This window comes from Stenella coeruleoalba (genome assembly GCF_951394435.1).
Source record: "Stenella coeruleoalba genome assembly, chromosome: 16".
NCBI classification, from domain to species: Eukaryota; Metazoa; Chordata; class Mammalia; order Artiodactyla; family Delphinidae; genus Stenella; species Stenella coeruleoalba.
The window spans coordinates 60,068,953-60,086,276 of record NC_137162.1 but is presented as its reverse complement, the minus strand read 5'-3'; the positions used below and the strand labels follow the sequence as shown (position 1 = coordinate 60,086,276).

The window sequence follows — 17,324 nt, the reverse complement described above, 5'->3', positions numbered from 1 at the left end:
CTGTGCTCTGCAACAAGAGAGGCTGCAATAGTGAGAGGCCCGTGCACCGCGATGAAGAGTGGCCCCTGCTTGCCGCAACTAGACAAAGCCCTCGCACAGAAACGAAGACCCAACATAGCCAAAAATAAATAATGAATTAATTAATTAAAAAAACCCAAAAACACAAGACCCATATATATGCTGTCTACAAGAGACCCACTTCAGACCTAGGGACACATACCGACTGAAATTGAGGGGATGGAAAAAGATATTCCATGCAAATGGAAATCAAAAGAAAGCTGGAGTAGCAATAATCATATCAGATAAAATAGACTTTAAAATAAAGAATGTTACAAGAGACAAGGAAGGACACTACATAATGATCAAGGGATCAATCCAAGAAGATATAACAATTATAAATATATATGCAACCAACATAGGAACACCTCAATACATAAGGCAAATGCTAACAGCTATAAAAGAGGAAATAGACAGTAACACAATAATAGTGGGGGACTTTAACACCTCACTTACACCAATGGATAGATCATCCAGAAAGAAAAGCAATAAGAAACACAAGCTTTAAATGACACAATAGACCAGACAGATTTAATTGATATTTATAGGACATTCCATCCAAAAACAGCAGATTACACTTTCTTCTCAAGTGCACATGGAACATTCTCCAGGATAGGTCACATCTTGGGTCACACATCAAGCCTTGGTAAATGTAAGAAAACTGAAATCATATCAAGCACCTTTTACAACCACAATGCCATGAGATTAGAAATCAGTTACAGGGAAAGAAACGTAAAAAATACAAACACATGGAGGCTAAACAATATGTTACTAAATAACGAAGAGATCACTGAAGAAATCAAAGAGGACATCAAAAAATACCTAGAGACAAATGACAATGAAAACACGACAATCTAAAACCTATGGGATGCAGCAAAAGCAGTTCTAAGAGTGAAGTTTATATCAATACAATCCTACCTCAAGAAGTAAGAAAAATCTCAAACAATCTAACCTTACACCTAAAGGAACTAGAGAAAGAAGAACAAACAAAACCCAAAGTTAGGAGAAGGAAAGAAATCATAAACATTAGAGCAGAAATAAATGAAACAGAAACAAAGAAAACAATAGCAAAGATCAATAAAACTAAATACTGGTTCTTTGAGAAGATAAACAAAATTGATAAACCTTTAGCAAGACTCATCAAGAAAAAGAAGGAGAGGACTCAATAAAATTAGAAATGAAAAAGGAGACGTTACAATGAACACCGCAGAAATACAAAGCATCCTAAGAGACTACTACAAGCAACTCTATGCCACTAAAACGGACAAAGTGAAAGAAATAGACAAATTCTTAGAAAGGTATAACCTTCCAAGACTGAATCAGGAAGAAATAGAAAATATGAACAGACCAATCTCAAGCAATGAAATTGAAACTGTGATTAAAAATCTTCCAACAAACAAAAGTCCAGGACCAGATGGCTTCACAGGTGAATTCTATCAAACATTTAGGGAAGAGCTAACACCCATCCTTCTCAAACTCTTCCAAAAAATTGCAGAGGGAGGAACATTCCCAAACACATTCTACGAGGCCACCATCACCCTGATATCAAAACCAGACAGAGATACTACAAAAAAAGAAAATTACAGACCAATATCACTGATGAATATAGATGCAAAAATCCTCAACAAAATACTAGCAAACAGAATCCAACAACACATTAAAAGGATCATACACCATGATCAAGTGGGATTTATCCCAGGGATGCAAGGATTCTTCAATATACGCAAATCAATCAATGTGATACACCATATTAGCAAATTGAAGAATAAAAACCATATGATCATCTCAATAGATGCAGAAATAGCTTTCGACAAAATTAAATACCCATTTATGATAAAAACTCTCCAGAAAGTGGGCAGAGAGGGAACCTACTTCAACATAATAAAGGCCATATATGACAAAATCACAGCAAACATCATTCTCAATGGTAAAAAACTGAAAGCATTTCCTCTAAGATCAGGAACAAGACAAGGCTGTCCACTCTCGCCACTATTATTCAACATAGTTTTGGAAGTCCTAGCCACAGCAATCAGAGAAGAAAAAGAAATAAAAGGAATACAAGGTGGAAAAGAAGAAGTAAAGCTGTCACTGTTTGCAGATGACATGATACTATACGTAGAGAATTCTAAAGATGCCACCAGAAAACTACTAGAGCTAATCAATGAATTTGTAAAGTTGCAGGATACAAAATTAATGCACAGAAATCTCTTGCATTCCTATACACTAACAATGAAAGATCAGAAAGAGAAATTAAGGAAACAATCCCATTCACCATTGCAACAAAAAGAATAAAATACCTAGGAATAAACCTACCTAAGGAGGTAAAAGGCCTGTACTCAGAAAACTGTAAGACACTGTTGAAAGATATCAAAGATGACACAAACAGATGGAGAGATATACCATGTTCTTGGATTGGAAGAATCAATATTGTGAAAATGACTATACTACCCAAAGCAATCTACAGATTCAATGCAATCCCTGTCAAATTACCAGTGGCATTTTTTACGGAACTAGAACAAAAATTCTTAAAATTTGTATGGAGACACAAAGGACCCCGAATAGCCAAAGCACTCTTGAGGGGAAAAAAACAGAGCTGAAGGAATCAGACTCCTTCACTTCAGACTACAGGGCTATAGTAATCAAGATGGTATGGTACTGGCACAAAAACAGAAATACAGATCAATGGAACAGGATAGAAAGCCCAGAGATAAACCCAGCACCTATGGTCAACTAATCTATGACAAAGGAGGCAATGATATACAATGGAGAAAAGACAGTCTCTTCAATAAGTGGTGCTGGGAAAACTGGACAGCTACATGTAAAAGAATGAAATTAGAACACTCCCTAACACCATACACAAAAATAAACTCAAAATGGATTAGAGACCTAAATGTAAGCCCAGACACTATAAAACTCTTAGAGGAAAACATAGGAAGAACACTCTTTAACATAAATCACAGCAAGATCTTTTTTGATCCACCTTCTAAAGTAATGGAAGTAAAAGCCAAAGTAAACAAATGGGACCTAATGAAACTTCAAAGCTTTTGCACAGCAAAGGCAACTATAAATAGGACAAAAAGACAACCCTCAGAATGGGGAAAATATTTTCAAACGAATCAATGGACAAAGGATTAATCTCCAGCATATATAAACAGCTTATGCAGCTGAATATCAAAAAAACAAACAACCCAATCAAAAAATGGGCAGAAGACCTAAATAGACACCTCTCCAAAGAAGACATACAGATGGCCAAGAAGCACATGAAAAGCTGCTCAACATCACTAATTATTAGAAAAATGCAAATCAAAACTACAATGAGGTATCACCTCACACTGGTTAGAATGGGCATCATCAGAAAATCTACAAACAACAAATGCTGGAGAGGGTGTGGAGAAAAGGGAACCCTCTTGCGCTGTTGGTGGGAATGTAAATTGATATAGCCACTATGGAGAACAGTATGGAGGTTCCTTAAAATACTAAAACTAGAATTACCATATGACCCAGAAATCCCACTACTGGGCATATACCCAGAGAAAACCATAATTCAAAAAGACACATGCACCCCAATGTTCATTGCAGCACTACTGACTATAGCCAGGTCACGAAAGCAACCTAAATGCCCATTGACAGACAAATAGATAAAAAAGATTTGGTACATATATACAATGGAATATTATGCAGCCATGAAAAGGAACGAAAGTGGGTCATTTGTAGAGACATGGATGGACCTATGGACTGTTATACAGAGTGAAGGAAGTCAGAAAGAGAAAAACAAAATCATATATTAATGTATATATATGGAATCTAGAAAAGTGGTACAGATGAACCGGTTTGCAAGGCAGAAATAGAGACACAGATGTAGAGAACAAACGTATGGACACCACGCTGGGGAAAGTGGCAGGGGTGGTGGTGGTGGTGGGATGAATTGGGAGATTGGGATTGACATATATACACTAATATGTATAAAATAGATAACTAATAAGAAACTGCTGTATAAAAAATAAAATAAAATGCAATATGAGATCCTTGATTAAATCATGGAGATATGAAAAAAGAAATAAAGGGAAAAACAGACAAATTCACATATCATGCTTGGAGATTTTTCTTTTTTTTTTGCAGTATGTGGGCCTCTCACTGTTGTGGCCTCTCCCATCGCGGAGCACAGGCTCTGTACGTGCAGGCTCAGCGGCCATGGCTCACGGGCCTAGCCGCTCTGCAGCATGTGGGATCTTCCTGCGGACATGAATCCGTGTCCCCTGCATCGGCAGGCGGACTCTCAACCACTGCGCCACCACGGAGGCCCCATACTTGGGAGATTTTCACATTCCATTCTCACTAACTGATAGAACAACTAGCCAAAAATTCAGTAAGGACATCCAAGATCTGAACACTATCAACCACCCTGACCTAACTGACATTTTTATAACACTATATTCAAAAGCGTAGAACGCACATTCTTTTCAAATGTATATGAAACATTTATCAAAAAACTGACCATATGCTGGGCCATAAAACAAGTCTCAATCCATTTTAATGAACTGAAATTTTATGGAGTGTGTTGTCTGACCACAATGGAATTAAATTAGAAATTAAAAACAAGAGTGTCTCTAGAAAAAACAAAATATTTGGAAATTAAAAAACATATCTTTAAATAACATGAGTCACCAAAGATCATGGGGAAAATCAGAAAATATTTCAAATAGAATGATGGTGAAAATACAACGTATCAAAATATAGATAAAGTGATGTTTAGAACAAAATATATAGCCTCAAAAGCTTATCTTAGGTCTTCCCTGGTGGTGCAGTGGTTAAGAATCCGCCTGTCAATGCAGGGGACACAGGTTCGAGCCCTGGTCGGGGAAGATCCCACATGCTGTGGAGCAACTAAGCCCATGTGCCACAACTACTGAGCCTGCGCTCTAGAGCCCAAGAACCACAACTACTGAAGCCTGTGCACCTAGAGCCCGTGCTCTGCAAGAAGAGAAGCCAACACAATGGGAAGCCCGCGCACTGCAAAGAAGAGTAGCCCCTGCTCACCACAACTAGAGAAAGCTCACTTGCAGAAACAAAGACCCAACACAGACAAAAAAAAAAAAAAAAAAAAAGCTTATCTTAGAAAAGGTAGGTAAAGTTCCATGTTAAGCTAAAAAGAGAAAAGTAATGTATACTGAAAATAAGTAGAAGGAAGGAAATAATAAAGATATGAGCAGAAATCAATGCAATACAAAAAACCAGAGAGAAAATTAACAAAGTCAAAAATTGGTCCTTTGAAAAACTTAACAAAATTGCTAACCCCCGAGGTAGATTAAATAAGGAAAAAAAAAAAAAGAGGGAGAGAGAGAAGACATAATTCATCAATGTTAGGAGTAAAAGGTAAGATTTCAGATTTTATAGAATCCATAGATATTAAAAGGATAATGATGGAATATTATGAACAGCTTTATGTCAATAAATTAAATAACAGACAAAATGGTCAAATTCCTAAAAAAAAGACAACGTATTAAAATTCACTCGATAAAACACAAACTCTGAATACCTATGTACTTATTTTAAAAATTAAATTATTAAAATGTTCCCACAAAGAAAACTGCAGGCCCAGATAGTTTCATTGGTGTATTCTATCAAACAATTCAAAATGAAAGAACAGTGATCTTTCACAGACTCTTACTGAAAATAAAGACGAAAAAATTCCCCAACTCATTTTATGAGGACAGTATACTCTGATTACAACATCTGAAAAGACATTACAGAAAAGAAAATTACAGACCAATATTCCTCAGTATTTTACAAAATGCTAGAAATAAACTTAGCGATATACAAAAAGACTAATACATCATTAGCAAGTAGGGTTTATTTCAGGACAATAAACGATAATCAATGCAACTACCATATTAAGAAAATAAAGGAGAAAAGCCATATAATAATTGCTATGTATATATATAGAAAAAGTTTTGTCAAAATTCAATATTGATGACAAAAACTTTTTTTTAAATTAGGAAAAGAAAGGAATTTCCTTAATCTGATAATGGGCATCTATGAACAGTCTAATCTAATATCCAACTTAATGGTGAAATACTGAATGCTTTCCCCCTAAAATCAGAAAGAGGCCAAGGATACCCACTCTCAGCACTTGTATTCAACACTGTATTGGTGGTTGAAGCAAGTGCAATAAGGCAAGAAAAAACGGCATAAATATAAAAAAGAAGAGGTGAAACTCTCTTCGCAGATGACATGATTGCTTACATATAAAAACCTAAGGAATCTGCAAAATACCTAGAAGAATGAGCAAATTTAGCAAGACTACAGAATACAAGATCAATATACAAAAATCAATTGTATTTTATAATAGCAAACAATTGGAAAATGAAATAAAAATTCAATTTTTAATAGCATTAAAACCATAAAATACTTGGGCATAAATTTTAAAAAATATGTGTAAGACCTGTGTATTTAAAACTACAAACCACTGATGATAGAAATAAAATAAGACCTAAAAAAATGGAGAGAGATAATATGTTCATGAACTGGAGGACTCTATCACTAAGATGTCAATTCTCCCCAGATTAATCTATTTATTCAATGTTATTGTAATCACAATCTTACCTCTTTTTTCTTTTTTTTTACATCTTTATTAGAGTATAATTCCTTTACAATGGTGTGTTAGTTTCTGCTCTATAACAAAGTGAATCAGTTATACATATACATATGTTCCCATATCTCTTCCCTCTTGCATCTCCCTCCCTCCCACCCTCCCTATCCCACCCCTCCAGGCGGTCACAAAGCACTGAGCTGATCTCCCTGTGCTATGAGGCTGCTTCCCACTAGCTATCTACCTTACATTTGGTAGTGTATATATGTCCATGCCACTCTCTCGCTTTGTCACAGCTTACCCTTGCCCCTCCCCATATCCTCAAGTCCATTCTCTAGTAGGTCTGTGTCTTTATTCCTGTCTTACCCCTAGGTTCTTCATGACATTTTTCCCCCTTAAATTCCATATATATGTGTTAGCATACGGTATTTGTCTCTCTCTCTTTCTGACTTACTTCACTCTGTATGACAGACTCTAGGTCTATCCACCTCATTACAAATAGCTCAGTTTCGTTTCTTTTTATGGCTGAGTAATATTCCATTGTATATATGTGGCACATCTTCTTTATCCATTCATCTGATGATGGACACTTAGGTTGTTTCCATCTCCAGGCTATTGTAAATAGAGCTGCAATGAACATTTTGGTACATGACTCTTTTTGAATTATGGTTTTCTCAGGGTATATGCCCAGTGGGATTGCTGGGTCATATGGTAGTTCTATTTGTAGTTTTTTAAGGAACCTCCGTACTGTTCTCTATAGTGGCTGTACCAATTCACATTCCCACCAGCAGTGCAAGAGTGTTCCCTTTTCTCCACACCCTCTCCAGCATTTATTGTTTGTAGATTTTTTGATGATGGCCATTCTGACCGGTGTGAGATGATATCTCATTGTAGTTTTGATTTGCATTTCTCTAATGATTAATGATGTTGAACATTCTTTCATGTGTTTGTTGGCAGTCTGTATATCTTCTTTGGAGAAATGTCTATTTAGGTCTTCTGCCCATTTTTGGATTGGGTTGTTTGTTTTTTTGTTATTGAGCTGCATGAGCTGCTTATAAATTTTGGAGGTTAATCCTTTGTCAGTTGCTTCATTTGCAAATATTTTCTCCCATTCTGAGGGTTGTCTTTTGGTCTTGTTTATGGTTTCCTTTGCTGTGCAAAAGCTTTGAAGTTTCATTAGGTCCCATTTGTTTATTTTTGTTTTTATTTCCATTTCTCTAGGAGGTGGGTCAAAAAGGATCTTGCTGTGATTTATGTCATAGAATGTTCTGCCTATGTTTTCTTCTAAGAGTTTGGTAGTTTCTAGCCTTATATTTAAGTCTTTAATCCATTTTGAGTTTATTTTTGTATATGGTGTTAGGGAGTGATCTAATCTCATACTTTTACATGTACCTGTCCAGTTTTCCCAGCACCACTTACTGAAGAGGCTGTCCTTTCTCCACTGTACATTCCTGCCTTTTTTATCAAAGATAAGGTGACCATATGTGCGTGGGTATATCTCTGGGCTTTCTATCCTGTTCCATTGATCTATCTTTCTGTTTTTGTGCCAGTACTATACTGTCTTGATTACTGTAGTTTTGTAGTATAGACATTTCTCCAAAGAAGATATACAGACTGCCAACAAACACATGAAAGAATGCTCAACATCATTAATCATTAGAGAAATGCAAATCAAAACTACAATGAGATATCATCTCACACCGGTCAGAATGGCCATCATCAAAAAATCTACAAACAATAAATGCTGGAGAGGGTGTGGAGAAAAGGGAACACTCTTGCACTGCTGGTGGGAATGTGAATTGGTACAGCCACTATGGAGAACAGTACAGAGGTTCCTTAAAAAACTACAAATAGAACTACCATATGACCCAGCAATCCCACTATTGGGCATATACCCTGAGAAAACCATAATTCAAAAAGAGTCATGTACCAAAATGTTCATTGCAGCTCTATTTACAATAGCCAGGATATGGAAACAACCTAAGTGTCCATCATCAGATGAATGGATAAAGAAGATGTGGCACATATATACAATGGAATATTACTCAGCCATAAAAAGAAACGAAATTGAGCTATTTGTAATGAGGTGGATAGACCTAGAGTCTGTCATACAGAGTGAAGTAAGTCAGAAAGAAAAAGACAAATAGCGTATGCTAACACATATATATGGAATTTAAGAAAAAAATGTCATGAAGAACCTAGGGGTAAAGCAGGAATAAAGACACAGACCTCTTAGAGAACAGACTTGAGGTTATGGGGAGGGGGAAGGGTGAGCTGTGACAGGGCGAGAGAGAGTCATGGGCATATACACACTAACAAACGCAGTAAGGTAGATAGCTAGTGGGAAGCAGCCGCATGGCACAGGGATATTGGCTCGGTGCTTTGTGACAGCCTGGAGGGGTGGGATGGGGAGGGTGGGAGGGAGGGAGACGCAACAGGGAAGACATATGGGAACATATGTTTATGTATGACTGATTCACTTTGTTATAAAGCAGAAACTAACACACCATTGTAAAGCAATTATACTCCAATAAAGATGTAAAAAAAATTGGATAATAATAACACTTAACTTTCAGTATTATTAGAATTAAAAGAAATGGTTAAGCACTGAAAAAAAAATGGGAGAAAATATTTGCAAATGAAGCAACTGACAAAGGATTAATCTCCAAAATTTATAAGCAGCTCATTCAGCTCAATATCAAAAAAAGAAACAATCCAATCCAAAGATGGGCAGAAGACCTAAATAGACATTTCTCCAAAGAAGATACACAGATTGCCAACAAACACATGAAAGGATGCTCAACATCACTAATCATTAGAGAAATGCAAATCAAAACTACCATGAGGTATCACCTCACACCAGTCAGAATGGCCATCGTCAAAAAATCTACAAACAATAAATGCTGGAGAGGGTGTGGAGAAAAGGGAACCCTCTTGCACTGTTGGTGGGAATGTAAATTGATACAGCCACTATGGAGAACAGTATGGAGTTTCCTTAAAAAACTAAAAATAGAACTACCATATGACTAAGCAATCCCACTACTGGGCATATACCCTGAGAAAACCATAATTCAAAGAGTCATGTACTACAATGTTCATTGCAGCTCTATTTACAATAGCCAGGACATGGAATCAACCTAAGTGTCCATCGACAGATGAGTAGATAAAGAAGATGTGGCACATATATACAATGGAATATTACTCAGCCATAAAAAGAAACGAAATTGAGTTATTTGTAGTGAGGTGGATGGAACTAGAGTCTGTCATACAGAGTGAAGTAAGTCAGAAAGAGACAAACAAATACTGTATGCTAACACATATATATGGAATCTAAAAAAAAAAAGATTCTGAAGAACCTAGGGGCGGGACAGGAATAAAGACGCAGACATAGACAAAGGACTTGAGGACACGGGGAGGGGGAACGGTAAGCTGGGATGAAGTGAGAGAGTGGCATGGACATATATACACTACCAAATGTAAAATAGATAGCTAGTGAAAAGCAGTCACATAGCACTGGGAGATCAGCTCGGTGCTTTGGGACCACCTAGAGGGGTGGGATAGGGAGGGTGGGAGGGAGACGCAAGAGGGAGGAGATATGGGGATATATGTATATGTATAGCTGATTCACTTTGTTATAAAGCAGAAACTAACACACCATTGTAAAGCAATTATACTCCAATAAAGATGTAAAAAAAAAAAAAGACCCCATTAAGAAAATGAATAGGCAAGCCACAGACTAGGAAGCTGTTCACAAAATATATATCTGATATAGGACTTATATTAGAATATATCAAGAAATTCCACAATTCAATAAGACAAGCAAACTTATAAAAATGGGTAAAAGATTTGAACAGACACTTCACCAAAGAAGATATCTGAATGATGAGAACACAAAAAGTTGCTCAATAGCAGAGGTCATCAGGGAAGTACAAATGAATAACACAATGAGGGGACTTCCCTGGTGGTCCAGTGGTTAAGAATCTGCCTTCCAATGCAGGGGACATGGGTTCGATCCCTGGTTGGGGAACTAAGGTCCCATACGCCACAGTGCAACTAAGCCCACGCGCTGCAACTACTGAGCATGCAAGCCACAACTAGAGAGCCTGAGTGCTGCAACTCCAGAGCTCACGTGCTCTGGAGCCCTCGTGCCACAACTACAGAGCCCATGCACTCTGGAGCCTGTGCGCCACAACCAGAGAGTCTTCGCGCTGCAAATACTGAGCCTGCGTGCTGCAACTACTGAGCCTGGGTGCCACAACTAGAGAGAGAAGCCCGCACACCTTAATGAAGAGCCCGCATGCTGCAACAATAGTTCCTGCATGCCACAACGAAGATCCCACGTGCTGCAACAAAGACCCAACACAGCCAAAAATAAAACAAAAAAAAAATATTAAAAAAAATGAAACAAACATGAGATACCTTTATATACATTCCAGAATCACAAGAATTAAAAAAGACTGATACCACCAACTGTTGACAAGAATGTGGAACCACTTGAACCGCTGTACATTTTTAGTGGGAGTATAAAAAAGATACAGTATGAAAAAGGGTCTGAAAGTTTTTTTTTATAAACGAAATACCTTTCTCTGGACACAGCAATTTACTCCTAGGTATTTATCCAAGAAAAATGAAAATACATGTCCTCAAAAAGACTAACATAAGAATGTTCATAGTGGCTTGATTCAAGATAGTCAATAACTAGAAACAGCCAAGGAGTCCAACAGAAGAGTGGATAAACAAATTGTGGTGTATTCATACAACGGATTACTATTCATAAAAAAGGAACAAACTACTGTACATGCAACAACATGGGTGGATCTCAAGCACACGCTGAGAGAAACTTTAGAAAGAGTGTACATTGTATAATTCCATTTGTGTGAAGTTCTAGAACAGACAAAATTAATCTATGGTGGAAAAATACACAGAATTAAGATTGCCTCATGATAACCAGGGCAGAAATTGACTGTGAAAGGGCACAAGGGAACTGTAAAAATCTACTGAACTTCAATTAATATTCATGCTGAAGTATTCGGGAGTGAAGTACTTATGTCTCTAACTTAACTTTGAATGCGTCAAAAATTAAGAGAGATTGATAATCAGAAGGATGAATATATGCATAGATATTCTATCAGGAAAATATAGCAAAATATTCATTGAGGTGGATATATGGATGTTCTCTGAATAATTATTTCAACTGTTATGTATGTTTGAAATTTTTCATAATAAAATATTGGGGAAAAAACTGTTTTCAATTCCTCTGCTCTCTCACATTGACTGTACAAACTGCAACTGAATTTGTATGAAGTAAGCCAATAGGGGGTGCTATTTTCAGAATCATGATTTTATCTTTTAAAGAAAAACACAAAAACTTTAACATGAAAAACAAAACAAACCATTCCTTCTCAACAAAGAATGAATTACAATGAACAGCAACTTTAGCTTCACATTATATATGTCATAAGTCTGGCTCTAAAGAGAGAATTTCTGAATTTCATTCACTGTGCCTCAGCTTAGATGCATGTTTCCAAGACTAATCATTTAAAGATGGGAATCTGCCTTGACTATATAGCCTTTAGCACAAGACAATATATTTGCTGAATTTGGCCTCCCAGGGTGAAATGCAGGGCTCATACAGTGTCAACAAAACAAATCAAAAAACAATGTCAAGAAAAATTCATGTATTACTGTTAAGGACAGGTAGTCACCTAATAGATTACAGATTCAGTGTTTATAGTGTCAAGAAAAAAATTTTGGGTTTCATTACCTTTATCAAGAGATGCCCCAGCCATATGGTAAAAGCTCAATGCAGTGTCTACATCATTAATGTTCTTTAAGAAAGTAAAGAAGTTCTCCACTTCCTGAAATGTCAGACCCTGAAAGAAGAAAGACAGTTAAGTAAGGCAGGAACCTGTACAAAAAGCAGCATAAAAATGCAGAAAACTAGGCAGTTATTCATGTATAAATCAGAAATTTATGCTATGTCTAGAACAGAGACTCAACAAATTAGTCAAGGAATGTCAAATTTGTACACAACAGGGGAACAAAACTCTGGTATTTTACCCTGAGAAATGTACGTTGGCTAATTGCTTTCCCCTCATATGTAAAATCTGACATGAAGCTGTTTAAAGTTATGGCTGGATATCTTTAAAGAAAATATTTCTAACTATACCCTCCAATTAGTCACAATATCTGTTGTGACACTTCCTAAATGAGCTGTAGCCACTTGATCTGTTATACATTGTAACAAGTAAGACCCATCAGGACTTCCATTTTAATAATCTACTCATAGGCCAGTCAAGCTTTTTGAGGCTTAAGCTAATTGAAGAACCACCAAAGCCAGTAATATACATGGGAACGGTTTCAGCATTTAGCAGAACCCAAGCAACTGGGAAAGTTGTTCATTATCTCAATTTAAAAGCTACTAATGAAGCAATTTGCCATGTAACTTTAATCTGATGAAAGTCTGTGAATGAGGAAATTCTTTTCAGAAGCTGGTCAAAGATTTGCTGATCTTTGATGCTACTTTCTATGATGGCTCAAGAGAGTAGTTGGATAAACAGGGATTAGAGGGAGGAAGATTTGTCCTATATGCCTGTTTCCCATTTCTCACACATCATGCTGTGATGGAAATGAATACAATCTCTAAGAAATGAGTAACACTGGGGAAACACTGAGGTTAACGCCTTCTAATGAAGCATCAGGTCCTTTTATGGACTGCAGATGTTGACGGGCTTCTACTCAGTACTGATCCTCTTCCGATCTCCATTTCCCCAAACTACAGAGCCCAGGAATCCACATAGGTAACTCAGTAAAAAGGAAACCTTAATATAGACAATCTATAGCACTTTCCTGGTACTCTCCAAACTGGCCAATGGTATCTTTCTCATTTCATCAATCAAACTAAAAGCTAAAATACTGTGTGTATGATTATGTCACATGATCGTTTTAGTTTTTCTCCTTAGAATCATAGAACTTAAAATTTTTTTAATTGTGGAATATGTTGATCATATAGAAAGGCGCATAAAACAAACTGTTGTAAAATGAACACCCATAAGATCTCGATTCAGGTCAAGAAACAGACAATTATCAGCATCCCAGAAATCTCCCTCCCTTCCCCAACGTGACTCTTCCCAGTTATGAGCCTCTTCTCCTCCCAGTGATAACTACTGCGACTTTTAGAATATTCATTTCCTTGCTTTTCATAAAAAATAGCTTTACTATCTATTTATGCATCCTTAGACATATGTTTAAGGAGTTTAAGTATGTCTGTTTAATTTTATAAATGGAACCATGCAATATGTATTCTATTATATATGGATTCTCTCTTTAAGATTTTTCAATGTTTTTGTGTATATCTGTAGTTCATTCATTTTTATTGCTGTAAGTATTCCACCGTGTGACTATACTATTTGGGCTATTTCCAGTTTTTGGCAATTACGAACGGTTGTCCATCTGTATTTAAGCATTCATTCAAACATTTATGGAGCAACTACTATATACCAAGCTCCATAACTTCTGGCAGTGAAAAAGGCCTATATTAAATAATTCTGCCCCAACTTGAGGTCATTCTCTTAAGGTCATTCTCAGAGGTAGGGTTCATTCCTTGTACAAATGCCATAGTATGCTATCTAATGTAAGCACTAGGCTAGAAACAACATTATAAGAGGGAAGAATTCCACTGGAACAGAAGCACAGGTTTTACAATATCACCTGCTTGTGGATGGATACACTAATACCATTTTCTCTTCCTCTCCATCTAAAGATGTGCAGAGGTGGGAACAACCCAAGTGTCCATTGATATATGAATGGATAAACAGAATGTGGTGTATACATATAATGGAATAGTATTCAGCCTTTAAAAGGAAAGACATTCTGATACATGCTACAACAAGGATGAACCTTGAAGACATTATGCCAAGGGAAATAATCCAGCCACAGAAGGACAAATGCTGTATGATTCCACTTATACGAGGTACCTAGAGCAGTTAAATTCATAGAGACAGAGAGTAGAATGGTGGTTTCTAGGGGTGGGCGGCAGGGGATAATGGGGAATTATTGTTTAATGGGTATGGAGTTTCAGTTTGGGAAGATGAAAAAAGTTCTGGGGATGAATGGTGGTGGTGGTCTTTGCACAGCAGTGTATACTTACTGCTACTAAACCATTTAAAAATGGTTAAAATGGTAAATTTTGTTATGTATATTTTACCACAATTTAAAAAAAGACACGCTAAAGCTTTTCTACTTCTTTTTATTAGGATGTGAATTTCCACAGGCGAGGTAAGGATAGGGGTCTGAGTTTATGAAAGGGTTTTTAAGGCTAAAAGGTTGACATAAAATTCCTAAAACAGAAAGGGCATGGTAAAGGAATTGCATCCCACTCTGATAAACAACCTCTGATGTATGTTAGTTAATTTATTGTGAAACATCAAATGCTCAAGACCACAGTGCTTATGTTGAGAATTATTTGAGAACAGATATAAGAATCTGAACTGAGTGGTTATTCATTTGATGATTTAGAAAAACAGTGGAATACAACTCATACTATGCCATTATTAAATAAAAATGTGTAACATTTTGCCTTTTATTACATAGATATAATAAAAAATATTTATCGAGCACTATGCCAGGAACAGTGAGGAAAATAAAATTACATTGGACATGGGCCTCCTTAAAGAAAAGATGATGCCATTCACGAAATTCTTATTTCTTGGTAATTACCTTAGGAAAAAATCCAGAGGTCTATTAGAATAAAGCTAGAATAAGACTATAGCATGAGGTTCGTGGATAGAAAGTGCAAAGATAGTCTTTTTGCAAGTTGAGTTGCTCAGACTTAGAAGGCTACAGTTTAAGCACAATCTATTGTCAGGTGACTTGAACTGCAGACATAGTAGTGAAAAGGAAATATCCTTCTCTGAGGCTTGGCATTAAAGGGATTTTTTTTTTTTTTTGACATACTATGGCGAAGTGGAAGAAGCAGGAGTTATTTTATTCTGTGACTAACTGTTCAACAAACCAGTTATCTATCTATCTTTGGAAAGAAGAACATATTTAAGACTGGGCTCTAAATAACTAAAAAAAGAAGATAAAATTAACAGTACTTTGACAATAGAAGTACTTCTTTATGTTGTTTAAAAATGAATTTAACATTAGAGAAGTTGTTAAACAAGCAAATAGAATTGCCTTTCAAAACTAAAAGCAACTGATAAAATGTTTAGGAGAAAACAGAAAATCTTCATGACCTTGGGTAAGGCAAAGAGTTTTTAGATATGACACCAAATGCACAATCCATAAAAGAAAAAAAATTGATAAATTAGATTTCATCAAGATTAAAAACTTTTGTGCTTTAAAATACTGAGAAAATAGACAAATCACAGACTGGGAGAAAATATTTAAAAATCATATATCTGATAAAGGATTTGTATCCAGAATTATATAAAGAACTCTTACAACTCAATGAGATCATAACAATAAACCAATTAAAAAAAAGATTTCAATAGACATCTTCCAAACAAGATATATGAATGGCTAGTAAGTACATGAAACAATGCTCCGGATCATCATTCATTAGGGAAATGCAAATTAAAATCACAATGAGATACCACTACATACTTATTATTGGGTTGGCCAAAAAGTGCCTTTGGTTTTCAAGTGAAAATAAAAGACCCATTTTTCATTTTCACCACAAACTTTATTGCACAACATATTCACCATTTTGTTCCACTACCTTCTGCCATTTCTCAGGCAACTTCGTAATTCCATCTGCCCAAAACTTTTCTTTTTTGGTCTGCATTCAGTCTTCATTGCTGTGCGCGGGCTTTCTCTAGTTGCGGCGAGTGGGGGCTACTCTTCGTCGCGGTGCGCGGGCTTCTCATTGCAGTGGCTTCTCTTGTTGCGGAGCACGGGCTCTAGATGCGTGGGCTTCAGTAGTTGCAGCACACTGGCTCAAGAGCGCATGGGCTTCAGTAGTTTTGGCATGCGGGCTCAGTAGTTGTGGCTCGCGGGCTCTAGAGCGCAGGTTCAGTAGTTGTGGAGCACAGGCTTAGTTGCTCTGTGTCGTCTTCCCGGACCAGGGATCGAACCCGTGTCCCCTGCATTGGCAGGCGGATTCTTAACCACTGCACCACCAAGGAAGTCCCTTCCCAAAACTTTTTATCTTTTTGAGCAAAGAACTGTTCCAGGTGCCTTTTATAGTCTTCCACGGAATTGAAATTTTTTCCATTAAGATCTGAATAAATGGAAATCCGAAGGTGCAATGTCTGGTGAATACGGCAGATGAACTGGAACTTCCCAGCCAAACTGTAGCAGTTTTTGCCTGGTCATCAAAGGAACATGTCGTCTTGAGTTATCCTGATGGAAGATTATATGTTTTCTGTTGACTAATTCTGGATGCTTTTCATCGAGTGCTGCTTTCAGTTGTTCTAATTGGGAGCAGCACTTGTTGTAATTAATCGTTTGCTTTTCCGGAAGGAGCTCATAATAGAGGACTCCCTTCTAATCCCACCATATATACACATCACCTTCTTTGGATGAAGACCGGCCTTTGGTGTGGTTGGTGGTGGTTCATTTAGCTTACCCCATGATCTCTTCCGTTCCACATTATTGTACAGTATCCACTTTTTTTTTTCTTTTCTTTTTTGCGGTATGCGGGCCTCTCACTGTTGTGGCCTGTCCTGTTGCG

The 17,324-nt window shown here is 36.8% G+C and overlaps 1 protein-coding gene across 4 annotated transcripts in view; it reads right to left on the bottom strand.

Moving 5' to 3' along the window:
* The window catches only part of MICU1 (mitochondrial calcium uptake 1), a 203,622-nt gene that overhangs the window by 28,022 nt on the left and 158,276 nt on the right, over nucleotides 1–17,324 (bottom strand). For all 4 annotated transcript variants that reach the window (XM_079899947.1, XM_079899944.1, XM_079899945.1 and 1 more), the window contains one exon: nucleotides 12,411–12,519. In XM_079899947.1, coding sequence (XP_079756073.1) covers nucleotides 12,411–12,519 — 109 coding nt within the window. The remainder of the gene's footprint in view (nucleotides 1–12,410; nucleotides 12,520–17,324) is intronic.